Source organism: Hypanus sabinus, chromosome 7 (genome assembly GCF_030144855.1).
Source record: "Hypanus sabinus isolate sHypSab1 chromosome 7, sHypSab1.hap1, whole genome shotgun sequence".
Taxonomy (NCBI): domain Eukaryota; kingdom Metazoa; phylum Chordata; class Chondrichthyes; order Myliobatiformes; family Dasyatidae; genus Hypanus; species Hypanus sabinus.
In genome coordinates, this window is record NC_082712.1 from 164,044,987 (window position 1) to 164,064,449 (window position 19,463).

The 19,463-nt window shown below is 41.8% G+C and overlaps 1 protein-coding gene across 2 annotated transcripts in view; it reads right to left on the minus strand.

Moving 5' to 3' along the window:
* Positions 1-19,463, minus strand: part of nav2a (neuron navigator 2a) — a 498,795-nt gene that overhangs the window by 254,574 nt on the left and 224,758 nt on the right. For both annotated transcript variants that reach the window (XM_059976038.1, XM_059976039.1), the window contains one exon: positions 1,011-1,119. In XM_059976038.1, coding sequence (XP_059832021.1) covers positions 1,011-1,119 — 109 coding nt within the window. The remainder of the gene's footprint in view (positions 1-1,010; positions 1,120-19,463) is intronic.

Here is a 19,463-nt window from a genome sequence, read left to right on the forward strand (position 1 = left end):
GAATTATTCCAAAGAGCACAGTTAATTTGTTAGGCTGTACTTCTGGCATTTTTTGTTTCAACCAATTCTTTTAACCAGACTTCGACAATTGTTCAAACCCAGTTTATATTCAACAAAACGACTCAAACATGGACAGATTTTACACGCAAGAATTACAGCCGATAACCTATCTGGTCAAAGCTCTATCCAAGTGCCTTGAAACTTATCTCCACTTAGTCACATTTCACTCTGCCTCCGGAATTGATTTCTGTGTTGACAATCTTCCCTTGTAGTCAGGAAACTGTGGTTTCAAGCTCCCGTTCAGAGGATTGTCCTTTGGATAAAACATTATGTCGAAGTCCTGTTCACCCATAACTTAGTACTCGGCAGAACTGAGAATTTTCCTCAAATATCAATCAATAACAGTGCCTTTACCAACAAGACGAGGATAGAACTTTGCGCTTCCTTTCGCTACTGCTCAGAAACATGTTCTGTGCAGAATGTCTGGCATTTTCAAACATAAAAATGGTGACTACATTTTGAAAGTGCTCATTAGCTGTCAAATACTGGGGGACATCCTGGGGTTGCAGAAAGTACTATCTAGATGCTAATTCGTTCTTCCTGTTCCACTTTATTTTAAATGTCTCTAATAGTAGCTCTTTCAAATTGCCGTGCTTACTGTGATAAGATATAATTTGCCTTTTCCTTGAACAGCTACTAAGTTCCACAATCATTCATGTCAGATGCTTATGTTTTATTTAAAATGTCTATTAACAATTTAGTCTCACCACGTCTAAGCTCCTGAGCTACTTCAGCAGTCGCAGCCTTTCAATTACTTTCCTTGCTAGAGACAGAAGAGCTGTTTCTGATCTGCATGCAGCAACACTCAGGCAAAGCAATGCTGATGTAATCAGATTCACAGTTGGAGCTCTCTGAACTCGCTGCCTGCTCCACATTTTGCTTCAACACTGTGGGAAACCAAGATAGGGCACGTGGCTTTGATCAAACCCTTTCGCTGAGAGATCCCGTACCTGTGTGTGATCTGTGTCCCTCGTAGACTGGACATGGTCTCTTCTAAGTTCTGGCGAAGGTCGGCAATGTTCTTGACAGTTCGTAATCTTCGAGTCTCTGGGTCCTCTCCTGTGAAATCAGAAATGGTATTTGACATTTAGCTCTTTCAACCCACTGAAAGTAAAAAAAAAACTGTGAGACTCAGGAAATTCATTTTGTGCTCCTTTACATTTTCATATCAGAAGTGTCCAATGCTGGTTGTGTTTCAAAAATCCCTTAATAAGAAATTCTTTTGTTAAAAAGAATCTGCAGGCTTGCAAAATGATAGCTGTTGGCTTCTCAAATAGAGTATCATTCAACAGCATCTTATCTGGAAAATTTATTTCTGATATTTTGAAGAAGTACTGCTACAAACAGCAACTAAAAACCATTTTCATCGTTGCATTTTTTTGTGTTGAAATATCTTCCAGAAATGTTATTACCATCCATCTTAGGATGTTTCCATATGAGAATACACAGTACAGTCGGCCCTCCTTACCCACGAATTCCGCATGTGCGAATTCAAACAACTGCGAATCGCGAAAACCCGAAGTGCTCTTCCAGCACTTGTTGTTCGAGCATGTACAGACTTTTTTTTCTTGTCATTATTCCCTAAACAATGCAGTATAACAACTACTTTACATAGCATTTACATTGTATTAGGTATTATAAGTAATCTAGAGATAATTTAAAGTATACGGGATGATGTGCGTGGGTTTTTGAGGATTGGGGTCGAAAAAAATCGTAAGTTCTCTTACTAAGTAAGTTGGAACAGGTACATCCGGTATTATTTAGCATCAGTTAGTCAAACGTTTGTCTTAGTATATAGTATATATTTTACCTTTCTATGCATATAAAACAATTAAGAACGTATGTTTCAGTGCCGGGCTCAGGAACAGAAGTTCTTGGGATTCGGGACAGATCACTCCCGAGCGCGCTCTCCACCATGCCGGGTTGATGTGGAGGATCAAAAACCCAAAACCCAATAATTAAACCACTGTATTGCTTAGTAATAATTGTAGCTTTCATCAGGGCAGAGCCTTTCTCACTTTATCCTTTAAAATTGTTCTGATCGTTGACCGACGTAGCCTAACGCTTTTCCAATGACCGATGGTGTTTCACCTCTTTCCAATCACTTTATTATTTCCACTTTATTTTCAATCGTGATTGTGATTATTTTCGTGAACAGAAACACTGCAGATTCAGATTTCTGCTGCTGGGTCCTAAGATCCATCGCACTGAATAAAGGACTTGAGCATCCGCGTATTTTGGTATCCGTGAGGGGTCCCGGAACCAAACCCTCGCGGATAAGGAGGGCCGACTGTAGTTGATAAAGGTCTGCAATGTATTGCTAGGGGTAATTGAGGCAGATTCAAAAGAAGGTCGAATGCATCTGAATGCCCGTGGAGAGAGGGCAACTTAGTGGAATCAATGGGATTGCTCACGTAGAGCATATGTGAGTCAGATGGCTTTCTTTTTTGCTGTAATCATATCCTGGTTCGGTTACAGACTCCTTGCCAATATACAGCATAATGATTAACCAAGACTGCTAGTTAACTGGAGGTTTGGCAATATCCATCAAGATAAAGTCAGACTAAATCACTCAGTGCACCCATTTGGCCTTGCCTTTTGTACTCTTCTGCTCTACCAACATACCAAGAGGGACACCAATGCCAAAAATAGTACACATATAAAATATTATTACGTAATGGCACTGAGATTTGATGATCACATGTATTTATTTATTTGGAGATATAATGCAGAACAGGCGCTTCCAGCCCAACAAGCCTCACTGGCTAGCAACTCACCTGTTAGACATAATCCTAATCTCAGGATACAGGCAGTCCCTGGGTTATGTATGAGTTCCGTTCCTGAGCATCTTTAAGTCAGATTTGTATGTAAGTCAGAACAAGTACATCTGGTATTATTTAGCGTCAAACATTTGTCTTAGTATATAGTATATATTTTACCTTTCTATGCATAAAAAACACTTAAGAAACATATGTATTCCAATAATTAAACCACTGCATTGCTTAGTAATAATTGTAGCTTTCATTGGGGCAGGGCATTTCACATGCTCCATTATTCTCACTTTATCCGTTATCCTTTAAAATTGTTCTGATCATTGACTGACTGTAGCCTAATGCTTTTCCAATCACCAATGGTGTTTCACCTCTTTCCAAACGCTTTATTTCCACTTTATTTTCAATCGCGATCGCTTCCCATCAATGGAACAGAAACACTGCGAGCGGCGGGTCCCAATCTCTGCTGGCTGCCGAGGTCTGCTGGGTCCTAAGAACCACTGCACTAAATTCCCTGTGTCCTAAACTCCACCGGACTGAGTCAGGTTAAATGGGACAAGTGGGGGCTGTGCTGGGTTTGAGAATTTGATCCTCTACAATATTCAGCGTGGGAATTTAAACTGGAGGTGGCAGTGTTTTTTTACGAGGTCGAGTTGCGAGCTCGACATTCACCCGGCACGGGAGCTGTCTGTCACTAAATCAAACTTGTGAACCTCTGTTCTCCAGCCAGGCGCTGATCTCACTGCGCCACCAGCCAACTGGGATGGGGGGGGGGGGGGTTGGGGGTGCGGGGTCAGGGTGAATCTTACTAAGAAAAATTTAAACCAAATACAAAGTTAAATACTCAACACAGTGTCAACGGCAACAACTTAAAATGGTGGACAGCGTCGCGATCTGACTTAAAATGCGGACGGCGTTCTCCTTCCTCGGTTCATAAGTATCAGTTGTCCGTAAGTCTAATGTTCGTAACTCAGGGACTACCTGTAATTTACAATGACCAATTAACCTACTAACTAGTAGATTGTTGGACTGTGGAAGGAAACTGGAGCACCTGGAAGAAACCCATGTGGTTCATGGGGAGAGTATACAGATGCTCCAGAATTTTAACTCCAAAACACCCCTAGCTGTAACAGTGCTGTGCTAACAGCTACGCTACTGTGGTACCCAACATTATCAGTGCTTAACCTGATCTAATGGGCTCTGAACTTCCATGGTTGGCTGTCCAGTTTCACTCTGTCAGAGAAGTGCCCTTTGTTCCACCCATTACACATCACTGAGCCTCTCTGCTAATGACACAAACCACTGCAGAAACTCAGTGTATCAGGCAGCATGCGCGGAAAGAACTGGACTGTCGGCATTTTGGATCATCTGCTACCGCTAAGTGTTCTTCCCTGTCCACATGAAGGGTCACCCAAAATGTTGACTGCCTTTTTCCCCACCATAGCTGCTGCCTGACCTGCTGAGTTCCTCCAAACATCTTGTTGTGACTCCAGATTCCAGCATCTGCAATCTCTTGTGTCTTCTCTTGTCTGCTAACAAGGTTAACCTGTTTCTCTCTTCATTAGTTCTGGTGAAGGGTCCCAGACTTGTAATGCTAACTGTTTCTCCTTCCACAAATGCTTCCTGACCAACTGATATTTTCAACACTTTCCCATTGTATTTCAAATTCCAGGTTGTGACTGCCCACAAGAAAATGAATCTCAGGGGAGTTCAAGGTGACATATATGTACTTTGATAATAACTTTACTTTGATCTTTGAACATCCAGCATCTACAATGTTTTTTCTCAATTTTCGTTTCATCATCAATATCATCATGTGTCATGCGATATGACGTGGGTGATCATGGTCTATGACCATGATTGTCACGGCAAATTTTTCCACAGAAGTGGTTTGCAACTGCCTTTTCCTGGTCAGTGTCTTTGCAAGACGGGTGACCCAAGCCATTGTGAATACTCTTTGGAGATTGTCTGCCTGGTGACGGTGGTCACATGACCAGGACTTGAGATATTGTGATAGGCACCAGTTGCTCCTATGGCTTCATATGATCCTGATTGGTGGGGAGAGGGATAAGCAGGTGCTACACCTTGCTCAAGGGTGACCTGCAGGCTAGTGAAGGGAAGGAGAACCTTACACCTCCTTTGGTAGCGACTTATCTCCACCCCTGCCATCCCAACACCATTTACTGGTGTTCAATTAGTCTGAAGCTTCATCAAAGAATAGATGAACATTATCATAATATATTCCTGCCATTCTTTAGTTTACGCTGGCTGGTGGCATTGTGGCATCAGCGCTGGATTTTGGGGAGGAAGGTCCCGAATTCGAATCCAGCCGGCTCCCATGCACGCTTTCCATCCGTGCTGGGTTGAGCGTCGAGCTAGCAACTCGACCTCGTAAAAAAGAAATTGCCTGCTACAGAAACATCAACAGCAAAAAGTTGATGACCTACGGTCTCTCGTGAGTTGAAAGGCAATTTCATTCATTTCTTCATTCTTTAGTTTATCATCCCCCTGATGATGTTAATGACTTTTGCTGAGTAATGAGTCACAGGTTACCAAATGTTTCACCGTTCACTATTCTTAACATGTGAACTCAGAAACTGAGCCTTAGCAGGCTAAGTGGATCATACAACAGGAGCTAATTGCTCCAAGTTCACCCCCTCCCCTTCATTCATGCATTTTCCAGCAGGGATCGGTAAGCAGCACTGAGAAAGAATGATCCCAGTTAAATTTATTCTCCTTAGTATTTATACATGAAGATTAAAAGAGATATCCCTGCTAATATCCACTCAGGAGAACCCAACCCAGCAATGGAATGGTCCAAGATGGCATTGTCTTTACATCATACCATTAAAGTAATAGTAACAAAGAATTGTCACACTGACAATCAGACAATCAAAGAATTGTCACACTGACATTGTATTATATTTTCAAATTGCTTATTCAAGGATTTGCTGGTGCCTTTGCTGAACTGCTGGCCCAAGAACTCTGAATTAATCATAATTTTTCAACATAAAGAGTTAGAAAGACAAACAACCATTATTTCAAGAATGTGTGTTAAATTACACTCCAATTATGTAGGGTGCTTGTGAGACTGCATACAAAATAGTGAATGCAGACCTGGTCTCCACACCTGTGATGGAAAAAATATGCAACAGACTGACAGCTGGACTTGCCGAGTTGCCACAAGGAGAGATAAAACAGACTGGGGCTATACCATCTTAAGTTTATAAGAATGAGAAGCAATCACATTGAAACAAAAGAGCTAGTCATTGACTTCAGGAAAGGGGTAGTGCACATGAGCCTGTCTACTTCAATGGTGTTAAGGACAAGAGGGTTGAGAGCTTTGGGTTCCTACCGGTTAACATCACCAACAACCAATTATATAGTTCACAGCCAAGCTAGCTCACCTATTTTGTCAACACACAAAATGCTGGTGGAACACAGCAGGCCAGGCAGCATCTATAGGAAGAAATACAGTCGACATTTCGGGCTGAGACCCTTTGTCAGGACTAGCTGAAAGAAGAGATAGTAAGAGATTTGAAAGTAGGAGGGGGAGGGGAAAATGCAAAATGATCGGAGAAGGCAGCAGGGGGAGGGATGAAGCTAAGAGCTGGAAAGTTGATTGGCAAAAGGGATTCAAGGCTGGAAGAGGGAAAGGATCATGGGACAGGAGGCCTAGGGAGAAAGAAAGGGGGAGGGGAGCACCAGAGGGAGATGGAGAACAGGCAAGGAGTGATTGTGAGAGGGGCAGGGAGAGAAAAAAGAGAGAAAAGGAAAAAAAAGGAAAAAATAATAAATGAATGAACGAAAAAACAAACAAACAAATAAATAAATAAAGGATGGGGTAAGAAGAGGAGGAGGGGCATTAATGGAAGTTAGAGAAATCAATGTTCATGCCATCAGGTTGGAGGCTATCAGACGGAATACAAGGTGTTGTTCTTCTAACCTGAGTGTGGCTTCATCTTGACAGTACAGGAGGCCATGGACTGACATATCAGAATGGGACGTGGAATTGTTATTGTTTCGCTTTGCTCTTCCACAATGCACTGTGTAATGACCTGAGCTACACAAACAGTATGCAAGACAAGTGTTTCACTGTATCTCAGTATATGTGACAATAATAAACTAATTCCAATACCAGAAAAAAAACACATACATAGTTCTTTAGTTCTTACCTAGTTGGACAGCGTAGATGTGAAGTTGACATTTCACCTAGGTGATACTTTTAGGACCTGGGACCATCGATTCAAAACAAGGATTTGACTACTTGTGACTGAGAAAACACTCCTTTAATCAGAAGGTTGTGACTTGTAGAAATTTAAAAAGCAAGAGCTCTTACACTGAAGGTAGAGACTGATAAACTTCTGGGGAATCAAGAGAAATGGGACTAATGAGGGCGACTGGTGATGAGGTAGATCAGCCATGATCTTATTGAATGCTGGAGAAGGCACAAGGGGACAGATTCCCACTTAGACTTCTTAATGTTAATTGGGAATAAATGAGATATTGTGGCGACCCACTTCCCAGCGCACTCAAACCAGCTCACAAAGTGGCGTCCACTATAGTATGAAAAGCACCTTATCCTGTCCTTCTTTAACTTCTAAACGAAGAAACATTCATTAGAAGACTTGTGCAATTTACATGCCCTCTCTCCCTATTCTACACTACAAGGTGCTGATAGCTTTGCATGTTGCATAACCAGTTAACGGGAGAGTGTTGCATGTATTACTCTCACAGGATTTCTCTCTATCTTTGTTTTTTCCCAATCTTTTCTCCTCAGAGTTCCAGGTTTTATCCTGACTACCTGAGTAAGCCAATCTTAGCCTGGCTTTGGAATCGAGTCTATGACCTGCAGGAGCAGTTTTCTCCCCTGCTCTATCTATTCTTAATAACTTAAAAAACTGTGATTATATATATAATCTTTTAAACACAACCCTGCTTAACATAACTCTATTGAGTACAAGTTGATCCTCACAATTTAACGCTTGGGAAATCAGGTTTCACTGGTGAATCTATACTGCACTTCTTCTAATGACATGTTAGGGGAGATAAGTGGTCCAAAGTGATGCACAATGGCTGAAGTATAAGTTCTACTTCATAATGTTTTAGTCTTCTGTATATAAAGGCCAGTCTCCCCATTTGACCACTTTATTTTAATAATGTAAATGAGCTCTGAGGTCTCTTAATCCTCACAACTGAATCGAGTTTCTAAACCCTCTGCTGAACTAAATGCCAATTAGCTTTGATCAAACATTTGTTGTACACCAAAGATCATTGATCCACCTTTGATTTCCAGCAGTAGTGTACTTACTGTTGAGGTTCTGATAAACATCTAACATCGTCAGTAGAGTCTGCTCATTGACCTGAGCAATGCCTTCCCACACACACGTGTGTTGAACATGCACCTGACACAATTCGTTACTTCGACACAAAGACATGCTTCTCTCTCGAGTGGTCCGGCTTAATCCTAGTTTAGTCCGCTGCTCCTGTGCCTTGCTTTTCAATCCACACAATGCAGGAATTTTGCTTACTCTGGTCCCAGGTCTGCCTTGGCCCAAATATCCACTCTCGGAACCAAGTGCCTTCCTTAAGATCTTGGATGGGTTCAACTGTGTGGAAGAGGTTGCTGATTTCCCACTTACTCCTCCACTTGATTTAAAATACAGCTTTGATTCCTTCTTGGCTTGGCTGTAACTCCAAGATAGCAGAGGGCTGCTTCTGTATTTTGCCCCATATACTTGAGGGTTTTTAGACGGAAAAAAGTGACTCGCATCACTGGGTTGATCCATTTTCTGAAAAACAATATAGCTTTTTCTTCTTCTTTCTTCCAATCACTTGTCCAGGTCAAAGGCTGGCTTCTGCGACTTGAGATAGTTACTTAAAACTGTTGAATACCGAACGACCCACATTGAGCGTGCTTCTGCTTTTAGAAAAAGTTCTCGTGTGCAATGAAACTACACACTGCTTTTCAGATTGCAACTGGGGGCAAGTGTGATCTTTCCCCACTGTCTCCAGATCAAGCTGAAGGCAGTAGCAACTTTTCAGCTGGTTCTGCGGTCTTGCTTGGAAGTGATTGGTCTTTTTCTCTGGGCCTTTTTTTAAACTGGTATTTAAAATGACCGATGGTAAAAAAGATCCCTGTTGTGTGCTTGGTTTAGACATACAAGAGGACAACTTATTGACAAAACTTTGGTGATTACTGAAGACGGCTTTGAATCCTCACACCGCTTAATATTCATCTGGTGTTTCTCTTTATCATAGTTTTATTTGTCTTTCTCTAAAGAACTGCCATGGCACAAACAGCTAGAAACGACACAATAAGAGCTGGCCAAAGCTCAGACTACAAAACACCCATTCACTACCTTTGATGCACTGGATCCAGCTCTATTGAGGCATCTATGGCCACAGCTTTCATTGTATCCTCCCCACTTTCTACAAACACCAACCCCCACCTTTCAAACACAGAGAAAAAGAGACGGAAAATATCTTTTCCCTATCATAGAGCTCCATTTCTGTCACCAACAACAGTACACAAATCATGGTGTAGTTAGTTTCCCCCAGTCAAACTGGGTCGGATTATTTACTGGGTCTATTTTGGAGCTAAGAGGTATTTGTGGGCATATTAACTTGTCTAGCGTTTAAGCCACAGCATGCATTAACTTCAGCTGGACTGGTCCCAACTAAAAAAAGAAGTGGGAGAAAATGTCAATTTTGCATTGGTTGAATCAAGTCAATAAAGGTTACCAGAGAGAAAAGTAAATTCTATTCGAGATTTACAAAAAAGAACTGTAATTTGCAAACGGTAAAGCAGGTTTCAAAATCTACTAACTCCTACTGCCCTTACATCCATTATAACTTTTATACAGGATTTCTTCAAAAGTGAAGAAAACCAAAATAAATGGAAAGAAATTCAAGAGCAGTATAATTCAGTTATTCTTTTGTGAGCCTAACAAGTGGAAAAGGCAGAGATTAAAGTGTCCAAAGTATAATGGGGTTCGTCATATTCGTTTAAAGGAACATTAGACAGAATTCCAATTCCAAGTGTCTAAATACTAAAAAATACTTGCACAATAATGGGTTTTAACATTGCTAGAGCCATGAATTCATTTATTACTGAATGTAGACACAGGGGCTTCCAGAAACAGAACCCTGACCTGGTCGGAGTATTATTAGTTTTGCTGACAGTAAACAGTGGCATCTTTACTGAAGCCTTTCCCCCATCAAAACTTGAAATGTGGTGTTGTTCAACTGATGCAGAAGCCAAACTGAAGAGGGGGAGGGTTTTCCCATTGAATTAGAATTGACAAAGGCATCAGGGGAAAACAAAACATGACTCAACAACTGAAGGTCCCGTCAAGTACTCATTATGAACACCCAGCTTCTGGCAGAAACTAGAGTAGGACCTGAATTTACTGACTGGAAAGGCAAAGAAGCAGACTCAATGACAGCATTCAAAAAGCCATAGGATAACATATTGCAAATCAATTCAGCTGAATAAATCTATGGAACAAATCAATTGAATTGAATAAATCAATGTTGAATTACAAATCAGTATGAGTGAACAATAACTGAATGAATTGTGGTAAACCCGAGGCTCAAGATGAAACCCTTTAGAGAGTTATGGCCCAGGTGCAAGTCAATGGGACTAGGCAGATTAATAGTCTGGTGCGTCCTAGATGGGCTGAATGGCCTGTTTCTATACTGAAGTGTACTATGATTCTATAACTCAATGATAGCTTAGTTTTTAACTCGAACCAATCCTATACTTGACCTGTCAAAGACATCTGTCACTTGCATTACAACTTCTTTCTTAATTGGCTTTGCTATCCCACCTTTTCCCCTTTCCCTTGTCTGCACACTCTGTCTTTGAGTAATAAGTGCCTTGTCTATCCCCTTTTGGAGCTCATTTCAGTTATCACAATTACATCATGGATATCACAGCCCACCAAACTTAAATGCACTACACTTTGTGTATTTATATTTGTACACTTTTTATTCCTCATAGTCTTTCTTGATCTAAATCTATCCAATGCTGCATACTTTACTCCCTATAACTTCAATTTCCATTTCCATCATGCACTTTATTGCTTCTTCTATTACTATATCATGGTATGATCACCCTGCTAATTCCATTTTAATATCTCCCCAATCAGACAAGAGAACATCCCGATTAAGACATTGGCATGTTAAAGAAGCTGCAGTTATCGTGAGCAGTTGTTTGTTGGTGAGGCAGCATAAGGTTTATAAAGAGCTCGAGATGTTTCAGGAACTTTTAGTGGGCTGCAATCATCACAAGCAGTCCTGACGAAGGGTCTCAGCCCGAAACGCCGAGAGTGTTTCTCCCTATAGATGCTGCCTGGCCTGCTGCGTTCCACCAGCATTTTGTGTGTGTTGCTTGAGATTCCAGCATCTGCAGATTTCCTCGTGATTACAAGCAGTTGTTTGCTGGTGAGGCAGCGTGAGATTTAAAAAGAGCTTGGGCCTTTCGGAACTTTTCGGCCAGCTGCAATCATAACAATTTCTTAGGCACTGGGTTGGCAGCAATAAAGAGGAGCAAGGTGTAAGCAGAGAGGCCATTGTTGGAGTGGATGGTGTTCGAGTGGTCAGGCTCTGGCTCAACCGGTTTGGGTGAGAACAGGCGCAGACCAAAACACTTAAGCTTGAGAAGTTAGAGGTATAACAACTGTTGGCAGGGTGGTAGTTAAGGCAGTGGATTGTTCCTCCTATAAGATGAGTGACTGCAGAGTACTTAATGGCCTCCTTCATGACTACATCTGTGGAAAGTTTATACAAATTCAACTCTTGAGTGACAAGGTCAAGGAACTGGAACTGGAGCTGATGTACCTGGGATGATTCAGGGAGCTGAAAACCTCACAGATGAAACTTTTACTGAAGTGCTCACACCAAGAGAGCAGGCTTCAGACAGCACAATAGATGGGTGACCACCAGGAGAAGTAAGGGGAGTAAGCAGTATGGTTCCTCTCTGGTCATTCCCACAGCAACAAGTATACTCCTTTGAATACTGCTGGGGAGGGAGAGGGGGTGGAGAATGACCTAACAGGGACTAGCAGTAGCAGCTATGCCAGTGCATTGTGGCTGACTTTGGGGGAAGGGTCAAGTGAAGCAATGCAATAGTGATAGAATATTTGATAGTTAGGAATCGGACAGGAGAATCAGTGGTTATGAAAGAGACACCAGGATTATGTATAGCCTCCCAGGTGCTAAGGTCCAAGATGGCTCAGATTTGTTGCAGAAGGTTCTCAAGAGGGAGGGTGAGCAGCAAGAGGTCATGCCGCACACTGCACCAATGACATAGGTAGAAAGGGGGGAAGAGGTCCGACACAATGAGTATAGGGAGTTAGGGAAGAGGCAGAAGAGCAAGAACTCCAAGGTGACGATCTCTGGATTACTCCCAGTACCACGTGCTGGTCAGGGCAGGAATAAGTCAAGTCACTTTTTATTGTCATTTCGACCATAACTGCTGGTGCAGTACACAGTAAAAATGAGACAATGTTTTTCAGGACCATGGTGCTACATGAAACGGTACAAAAACTACACTGAACTATGTAAAAACAACACAGAAAAAAGCTACACTAGACTGCAGACCTACCCAGGACTGCATAAAGTGCACAAAACAGTGCAGGCATTACAATAAATAATAAACAAGACAACAGGGCAGTAAGTTGGTGTCAGTCCAGACTCTGGGTATTGAGCAGTCTGATAGCTTGGGGGAAGAAACTGTTACATAGTCTGGTCGTGAGAGCCCAAATGCTTCTGTGCCTTTTCCCAGACAGCAGGAGGGAGAAGAGTTTGTATGAGGGGTGTGTGGGGTCCTTCATAATGCTGTTTCCTTTGCAGATGCAGCGTGTAGTGTAAATGTCCGTGATGGTGGGAAGAGAAACCCCGATGATCTTCTCAGCTGACCTCTCTATCCACTGCAGGGTCTTGCGATCCGAGATGGTGCAATTTCCGAACCAGGCAGTGATGCAGCTGCTCAGGATGCACTCAATACAACCTTTGTAGAATGTGATGAGGATGGGGGATGGGAGGTGGACTCTCCTCAGCCTTCGCAGAAAGCAGAGACTCTGCTGGGCTTTCTTTGCCATGGAGCTGGTGTTGAGGGACCAGGTGAGATTCTCCACCAGGTGAACACCAAGAAATTTGCTCTTAACGATCACTACCGAGGAGCCATCGATGTTCAGCGGGGAGTGGTCGTTCCGTGCCCTCCTGAAGTCAACAACCATCTCTTTTGTTTTGTTCACATTCAGAGACAGGTTGTTGGCTCTGCACCAGTCCGTTAGCCGCTGCACCTCCTCTCTGTAAGCTGACTCATCGTTCTTGCTGATGAGACCCACCATCGATGAACTTGATGATGTGGTTCGAGCTGTGTGTTGCAGCACAGTTGTGGGTCAGCAGAGTGAACATCAGTGGACTGAGCACACAACCCTCAGTGTGATGGAATAAGATGATATTCTAATGCATGAATGGCAAAGGAGCTGCTGCAGGGGGAAGAGTTTCAGATTTCTGGATCATTGGGATCTCTTCTGGGGAATGTATGACCTGTACAAAAGGGACGGGTTACATCTGAACCCGATGGGGCGCAACATCCTTGAGAGCTGGTTTGCTAGAGTTGTTGACTTAAAATGTCTGGGAACTGGAGTGACAGGGCTGGGAATGGGCAACTGGTATACAAGTTGATGCAGTATGCAGTGAGACCGTGAGGATGGACAGGCAGGTGATAGGGTAAAATTGCAATCGATGGGATGAGCTGAAGTGAATCATGGGGGCAAAATGGAAGAGGGTGTTGAATACAAGACTGAAGGTGTTATACTTGAATGCATCCAGTATACGGAAAAATTTAGATGATCTTGTAGAGATTGGCAGGTATGACATTGTGGGCATCACTGAATCATGGCTGAAAGAATATCATAGTTGGGAGCTTGACATCCAAGGATACACATTGTATCATAAGGACAGACAGGTAGGCAGAGAGAGTGGGGTGGCTCTGCTGGTAAAATATGAAATAAAATCCCTAGAAAGAAATGACATAGGATCAGAAGATGTAGAATCTTTGTGGCAGAGTTAAGAAACTACAAGGATAAAAAGATCCTGATGGGAGTTATATACAGGCCTTTGAAATGTAGGATGGATGCAGGATATAAATTACAATGGGAAATGGAAAAGGCATGTAAAAATGGCAATATTACAATAGTAATGGGAGAATTTCAATATGCAGGTAGGTTGGTACTGGATCCCAAGAGAGGGAATTTGTTGAATGCTTTTTGGAGCAGCTTGTGGCTGTGCACTAGGTAAAAGACAATTCTGAACTGGGAGTTGTGTAATGAACCTGATTTGATTAGGGAGCTTAACATAAAGGAACCATTAGGAGGTAGTGATCATAATATGATAGAATTCGGCCTGCTGTTTGAGAGGGAAAAGATAAAGTCAGATGTTTCACTATTACAGTGGAGTCAATGGAATTACAGAGGCATGAGAGAGGAGCTGGCTAAAGTTGATTAGAATGAGATATTATCAGAGCTGACAGCAGAACAGCAATGGTTGGAGTTTCTGGGGGAAATCTGGAAGGTGCAGAATAGATACATTCCAGAGATAAACAAGCATTCTAAAGGGAGGATGAGGCAACCATAGCTGACAAAGGAACTCAAAGACAGCATAAAATTAAAGAGAGGGCATATACTATAGCAAACGTTAGTGAAAAGTTAGAGGATTGGAAAGCTTTTAAAACTGAAAGAAGGCAACTTAAAAAAGCCATAAGGAGAGAAAAGACAAATTATGAAGACAAGTTAGCCAATAATATAAAAGAAGATGCAATTTTTTTTTCAGGGAGATTAAGAGTAAAAGAGAGGCGAGAGTGGATATCAGACCACTGGAAAATGATGCTATAGTAATGGGGGACAAAACCTGGTAGACTAACTTAATAACAATTTTGTATCAGTCTTCACTGTGAAAGATACCAGCAGAATGCCAGAAGGCAGAAGTGAGTGCAATTGCTATTACTAATGAGGAGGTGCTTCGGCATCTGAAAAGTTTGAGGGTAGATAAGTCACCTGGACCAGATAGACTACATCCCAGGGTTCTGAAAGAGGTAGCTGAAGGAATTGTTGAGGCATTGGTAATGATCTTTCAAGAATCACTAGATTCTGGAATGCTTCTGGAGAACTGGAAAATTTGAAAAGTCACTCCACTCTTTATGAAGGGAGGGAGACAGAAGAAAGGAAACTTTAGGCCAGTTAACCTGACTTCAGTGGTTGGCAAGATGTTGGTATCTATTACAAAAGATGAGTTTTCTGGGTACTTGAAAGAACACAAGGTGAAATCTTGCCTAACAAATCTGTTGGAATACTTTGAGGAAATAACAAGCATGAGAGTCAGTGGATGTTGATTATTTGGATTTTCAGAAGGCCTTTGATAAGATGCCATACATGAGGCTGCTTAAACAGATAAGAGCGCATGACGGTATTACAGGAAAGATATTAGCATCAATAGAAGATTGGCTGACTGGCAGAAGGCAAAGAGTGGGAATAAAGGGGGCCTATTCTAGTTGCCTGCCGGTGACTAGTGTTGTTTCACAAGGGTCAGTATTGAGACCACTTCGTTGTACATTACATGGCAATGATTGGGATGATGGAATTTAGGGATTTTTGGCCAACTTTGTCAAGAATACAAAGATAGGTGTAGGGGCAGGTAGTTTTGAGGAAGCAGGGAGTCCACAGAAGGATTCAGATCGGGAAAATGGGCAAAGAAGTGATGAGATGTAGGGAAGCGTATGGTTTGTTAGCTGGTGGTATAGTAATATCAGCACTGAACTTCGAGGTGAGTGGCCATGGGTTCGAATCCGGCCAGCTCCTTGCATGCGTTCCATCTGAGCTGGGTTGAGCGTTGTAAAGAACAGACAAAATGGTAAGGTTGCTGCCTGATGCACCACAAGGCGCAGAGAGGAATAACAAGTGTTTGGTCATGGAGATTATTGTCAAAACAGGGAAAAAAATTAAAAATCATAAGTACAAAGAGACATGGGAGTTCTTGTGCATGACTTCTTAAGATAACTTGCAGGTTGTGTTGGCCTTGGGCCTGTACTCGCTGAATCTTAGAAGAATGAGGGGATCTCATCAAAACTACTGAATACTGAAATGCTTCGAAAGAGTGGCCATGTAGAGAATGTTTCCTATAGTGAGTGAGTCTAGGACCAGAGGGCAGTGCCTCAGATTAAAGGGACATACCATTATTTATTTATTTATTTTTACAGAGATAAGGAGTAATTTCTTTTGCCAGGGGGTGCTAAACCTGTGGAATTAATTTCCATAGACTGCTTTGAAGGCCAAATCATTAAGTATATTTAAAGCAGAGAATGATATATTCCCAATTAGTCAGGGTGTCAAAGGTTATGGGGAGAGAGGAAAGAGAGAGATAATAAATCAGCCATGATGGAATGGCAGAGCAGATTTGATAGGCCAAATAACCCAATTCTACTCTTATGTCTTATGGTCTAACATGGTAGTCAATTTGCTTTGAGAGGTTGGTGATGACTAGACTGAACACCTGCCTCAGCAAGGATTTGGACACACTGCAATTTGCCTATCGCCACAATAGGTCAACAAAAGACGCAATCTCAATGGCTCTCCACACGGCTTTAGACCATCTGGACAACACAAATACCTACATCAGGACGCTGTTCATCGACTCAGCATTTAATACCACCATTCTCACAATCCCTATTGAGAAGTTGCAGACCCTGGGCCTCTGTACTTCCCTCTGCAATTAGATCCTCAGCTTCCTAATCAGAAGACCCCAATCTGTGCAAATTGGTGATAACGTATCCTCCTTACTGACGATCAACACTGGCGCACCTCAGGGATGTGTGCTTAGCCCACTGCTCTACTCTCTATAGACACATGACTGTGTGGCTAGGCATGGCTTAAATACTATCAATAAATTTGTTAATGATACAACCATTGTTGGTAGAATCTCAGGTGGTGACGAGAGGGCGTACAGGAGTGAGATATGCCAACTAGTGGAGTGGTGCTGCAGCAACAAACTGGCACTCAACGTCAGTAAGATGAAAGAGCTGATTGTGGACTTCAGGAAAGGTAAGACGAAAGAACATATACCAATCCTGGAGGGATCAGAAGTGGAGAGTGTGAGCAACTTCAAGATCCTGGGTGTCAAGATCTCTGAGGATCTAACCTGGTCCCAACATATCAATGTAGTTATGAAGAAGGCAAGACAGCAGTTATACTTTATTAGGATTTTGAGGAGATTTGGCATGTCAACAAATACACTCAAAAACTTCTGTAGTTGCACCGTGGAGAACATTCTGACAGGCTGCATCACTGTCTGGTATGGAGGGGCTGCTGCACAGGACCGAAAAAAGCTGCAGAGGGTTGTAAATCTCGTCAGCTCCATCTTGGTTACTAGCCTACAAAGTACCCAGGACATCTTTAGGGAGCGGTGTCTCAGAAAGGCAGCATCCAGCACCCGGGCATGCCCTTTTCTCACTGCTATCATCAGATAGGAGATACAGAAGCCTGAAGGCACACACTCAACGATTCAGGAACAGCTTTTTCCCTTCTGCCATCCGATTCCTAAATGGACATTGAATCTTTGGACCCTACCTCGTTTTTTAAAAAAATATAATATATTTCTGGGTTTTTATGTAATTGATTGACTTGTTTCTTTATCCTTATTATATATTTTTTTCTCTCTGCTAGATATGTATTGCATTGAACTGCTGCTGCTAAGTTAACAAATTTCACATCACCTGCCCGTGATAATAAACCTGATTCTGATGTGGCAGGACCCCTTAACTAGCCACCTGTTATTCTGCAACTCTGTCAGTGCCTCTCAAATCCATGTCTACTATGGATAACACCACCACTACCTGCAGCTTCCCTTCAAAGCCATGCACTAAACAGATCTCGAAATAGACTGTCAGCTCAGAATCAACAATGGAGGTAAATCCTTGAACTTCCCACTCACAGGAACTGCAGCAGCACCTTCACTAGTGCAGCTAGAGGTTAAGATAACAGCTCACCACTACCCTTTCAAATTAATTAAAGGGAAGGGCAATTATAGCCATAGCCACACCCACAGAAATCAATGAAATATTTGAGGAGCATTTGTAAAATGTGAGGAAAATATTTCACTTAGAAATAAAATGCACGTTTCAATGATCATCAGTAAAGTCTCCTGGTTCTCAATCTCGAACTACCGTTTAAAAAATATAATCTGGTACAGTTAGATTTCAGTTTGATGCAGTAATATTTGATAAAAAGTTGCCCGATTAACAAGAATTCAAGGATTTTATTTTCATTAGTGGATATTATTCCTAAGATGACATATCCCCAAAATATCTACAGTCTTCCTTTGGATACTGGCCTTGAATTCACAACAGATTACAGTATCAAAGGCCGGGGTTCTATTCCTGCTGCTGTCTGTAAGGAGTTTGTACATTCTCCCCTTAACCGTGTGTGTTTCCTCCCACAGTCCAAAGATGTAGGTTTATCGGTCATTGTAAACTGTCCCGTGATTTGGCAAGGGTTAAATCTAGGGTTGCTGGGCATTGTGGCACTAAGAGCCAATGGGCCTATTCCACACTGTATCTTGACAAATGAACAAACAAACTCCAACTGTGAGCTGCCAGCTTACATTATAAATGCAATAGCTTCAACTCATAATTCACTTTAAGCATTGAATCAATATATAAATCATAACACAGAATAAAGATTATTTAGTTCGGCTGAAGGCAGGTCTGATCTGCTCGTGCCTCGACTGGAAGCTGGGGAATTGCAATACACAGATACACCATGAACTCTGACCTTATTTCCAATCCACTGCAATGTTCAATAGTGTGATATTTGTTTTAATTAACCAAGCCCCTGGGAAGAATGCAAGGCAGATCAACAGGATCATGCAAACGGAGTAAGAATCTGCTTAAAAATGATAGGAGCAGCACTGCTGAAACAGGTGGAAGTCAGAACTTGCTGATCAGGATAGTACCAGTTTCATTCCATAGCTTTCTCCTTGTATAATGATATTCACACAAAAAGCAGCAGAAGTGTCTTAACTGGCATCAGAAAGTCGGAAGTAAGAGGAAAGTAGACATTTCCCCAACCTCGTAAGGCACTGAAAGTCCCCATTCAGACAGTGTGAATGGTATCAAAGTGGTCATTTGACTTGCAATCCAAAAATCATACAAATTATTCAGATTTTTCCAAAACCCTCTATGATATCAGAGGAATATTGTGGGAAGAATTTATATAATTACCTAAATCTGAAATTTAACAAGACAGATCACCAAGGTGACTATGAAAGCACTGAATTCTGAAAGTCCATCTGGTTCACTAACGTCCTTTTGGTAACTAAATCTGACTTCAAGATTCAAGGTTCAAGATTGTTTAATGTCATTTCCTGAACATAAATGTAAAGGAGAATAGTTGTTACTTCTGATCCAATGCAGCACAAATAAAACACAGGAAGTAACACAATAATAATGATATTAATAAAATGAAAAACAGAAAACAAATTTAAAAAACACAAGAAACAGAGTGGGTGAATATGAGATCTGACAGGCTTACTGTTTAAGAAGGAGGCTCACTACCATTTTCTCAATGA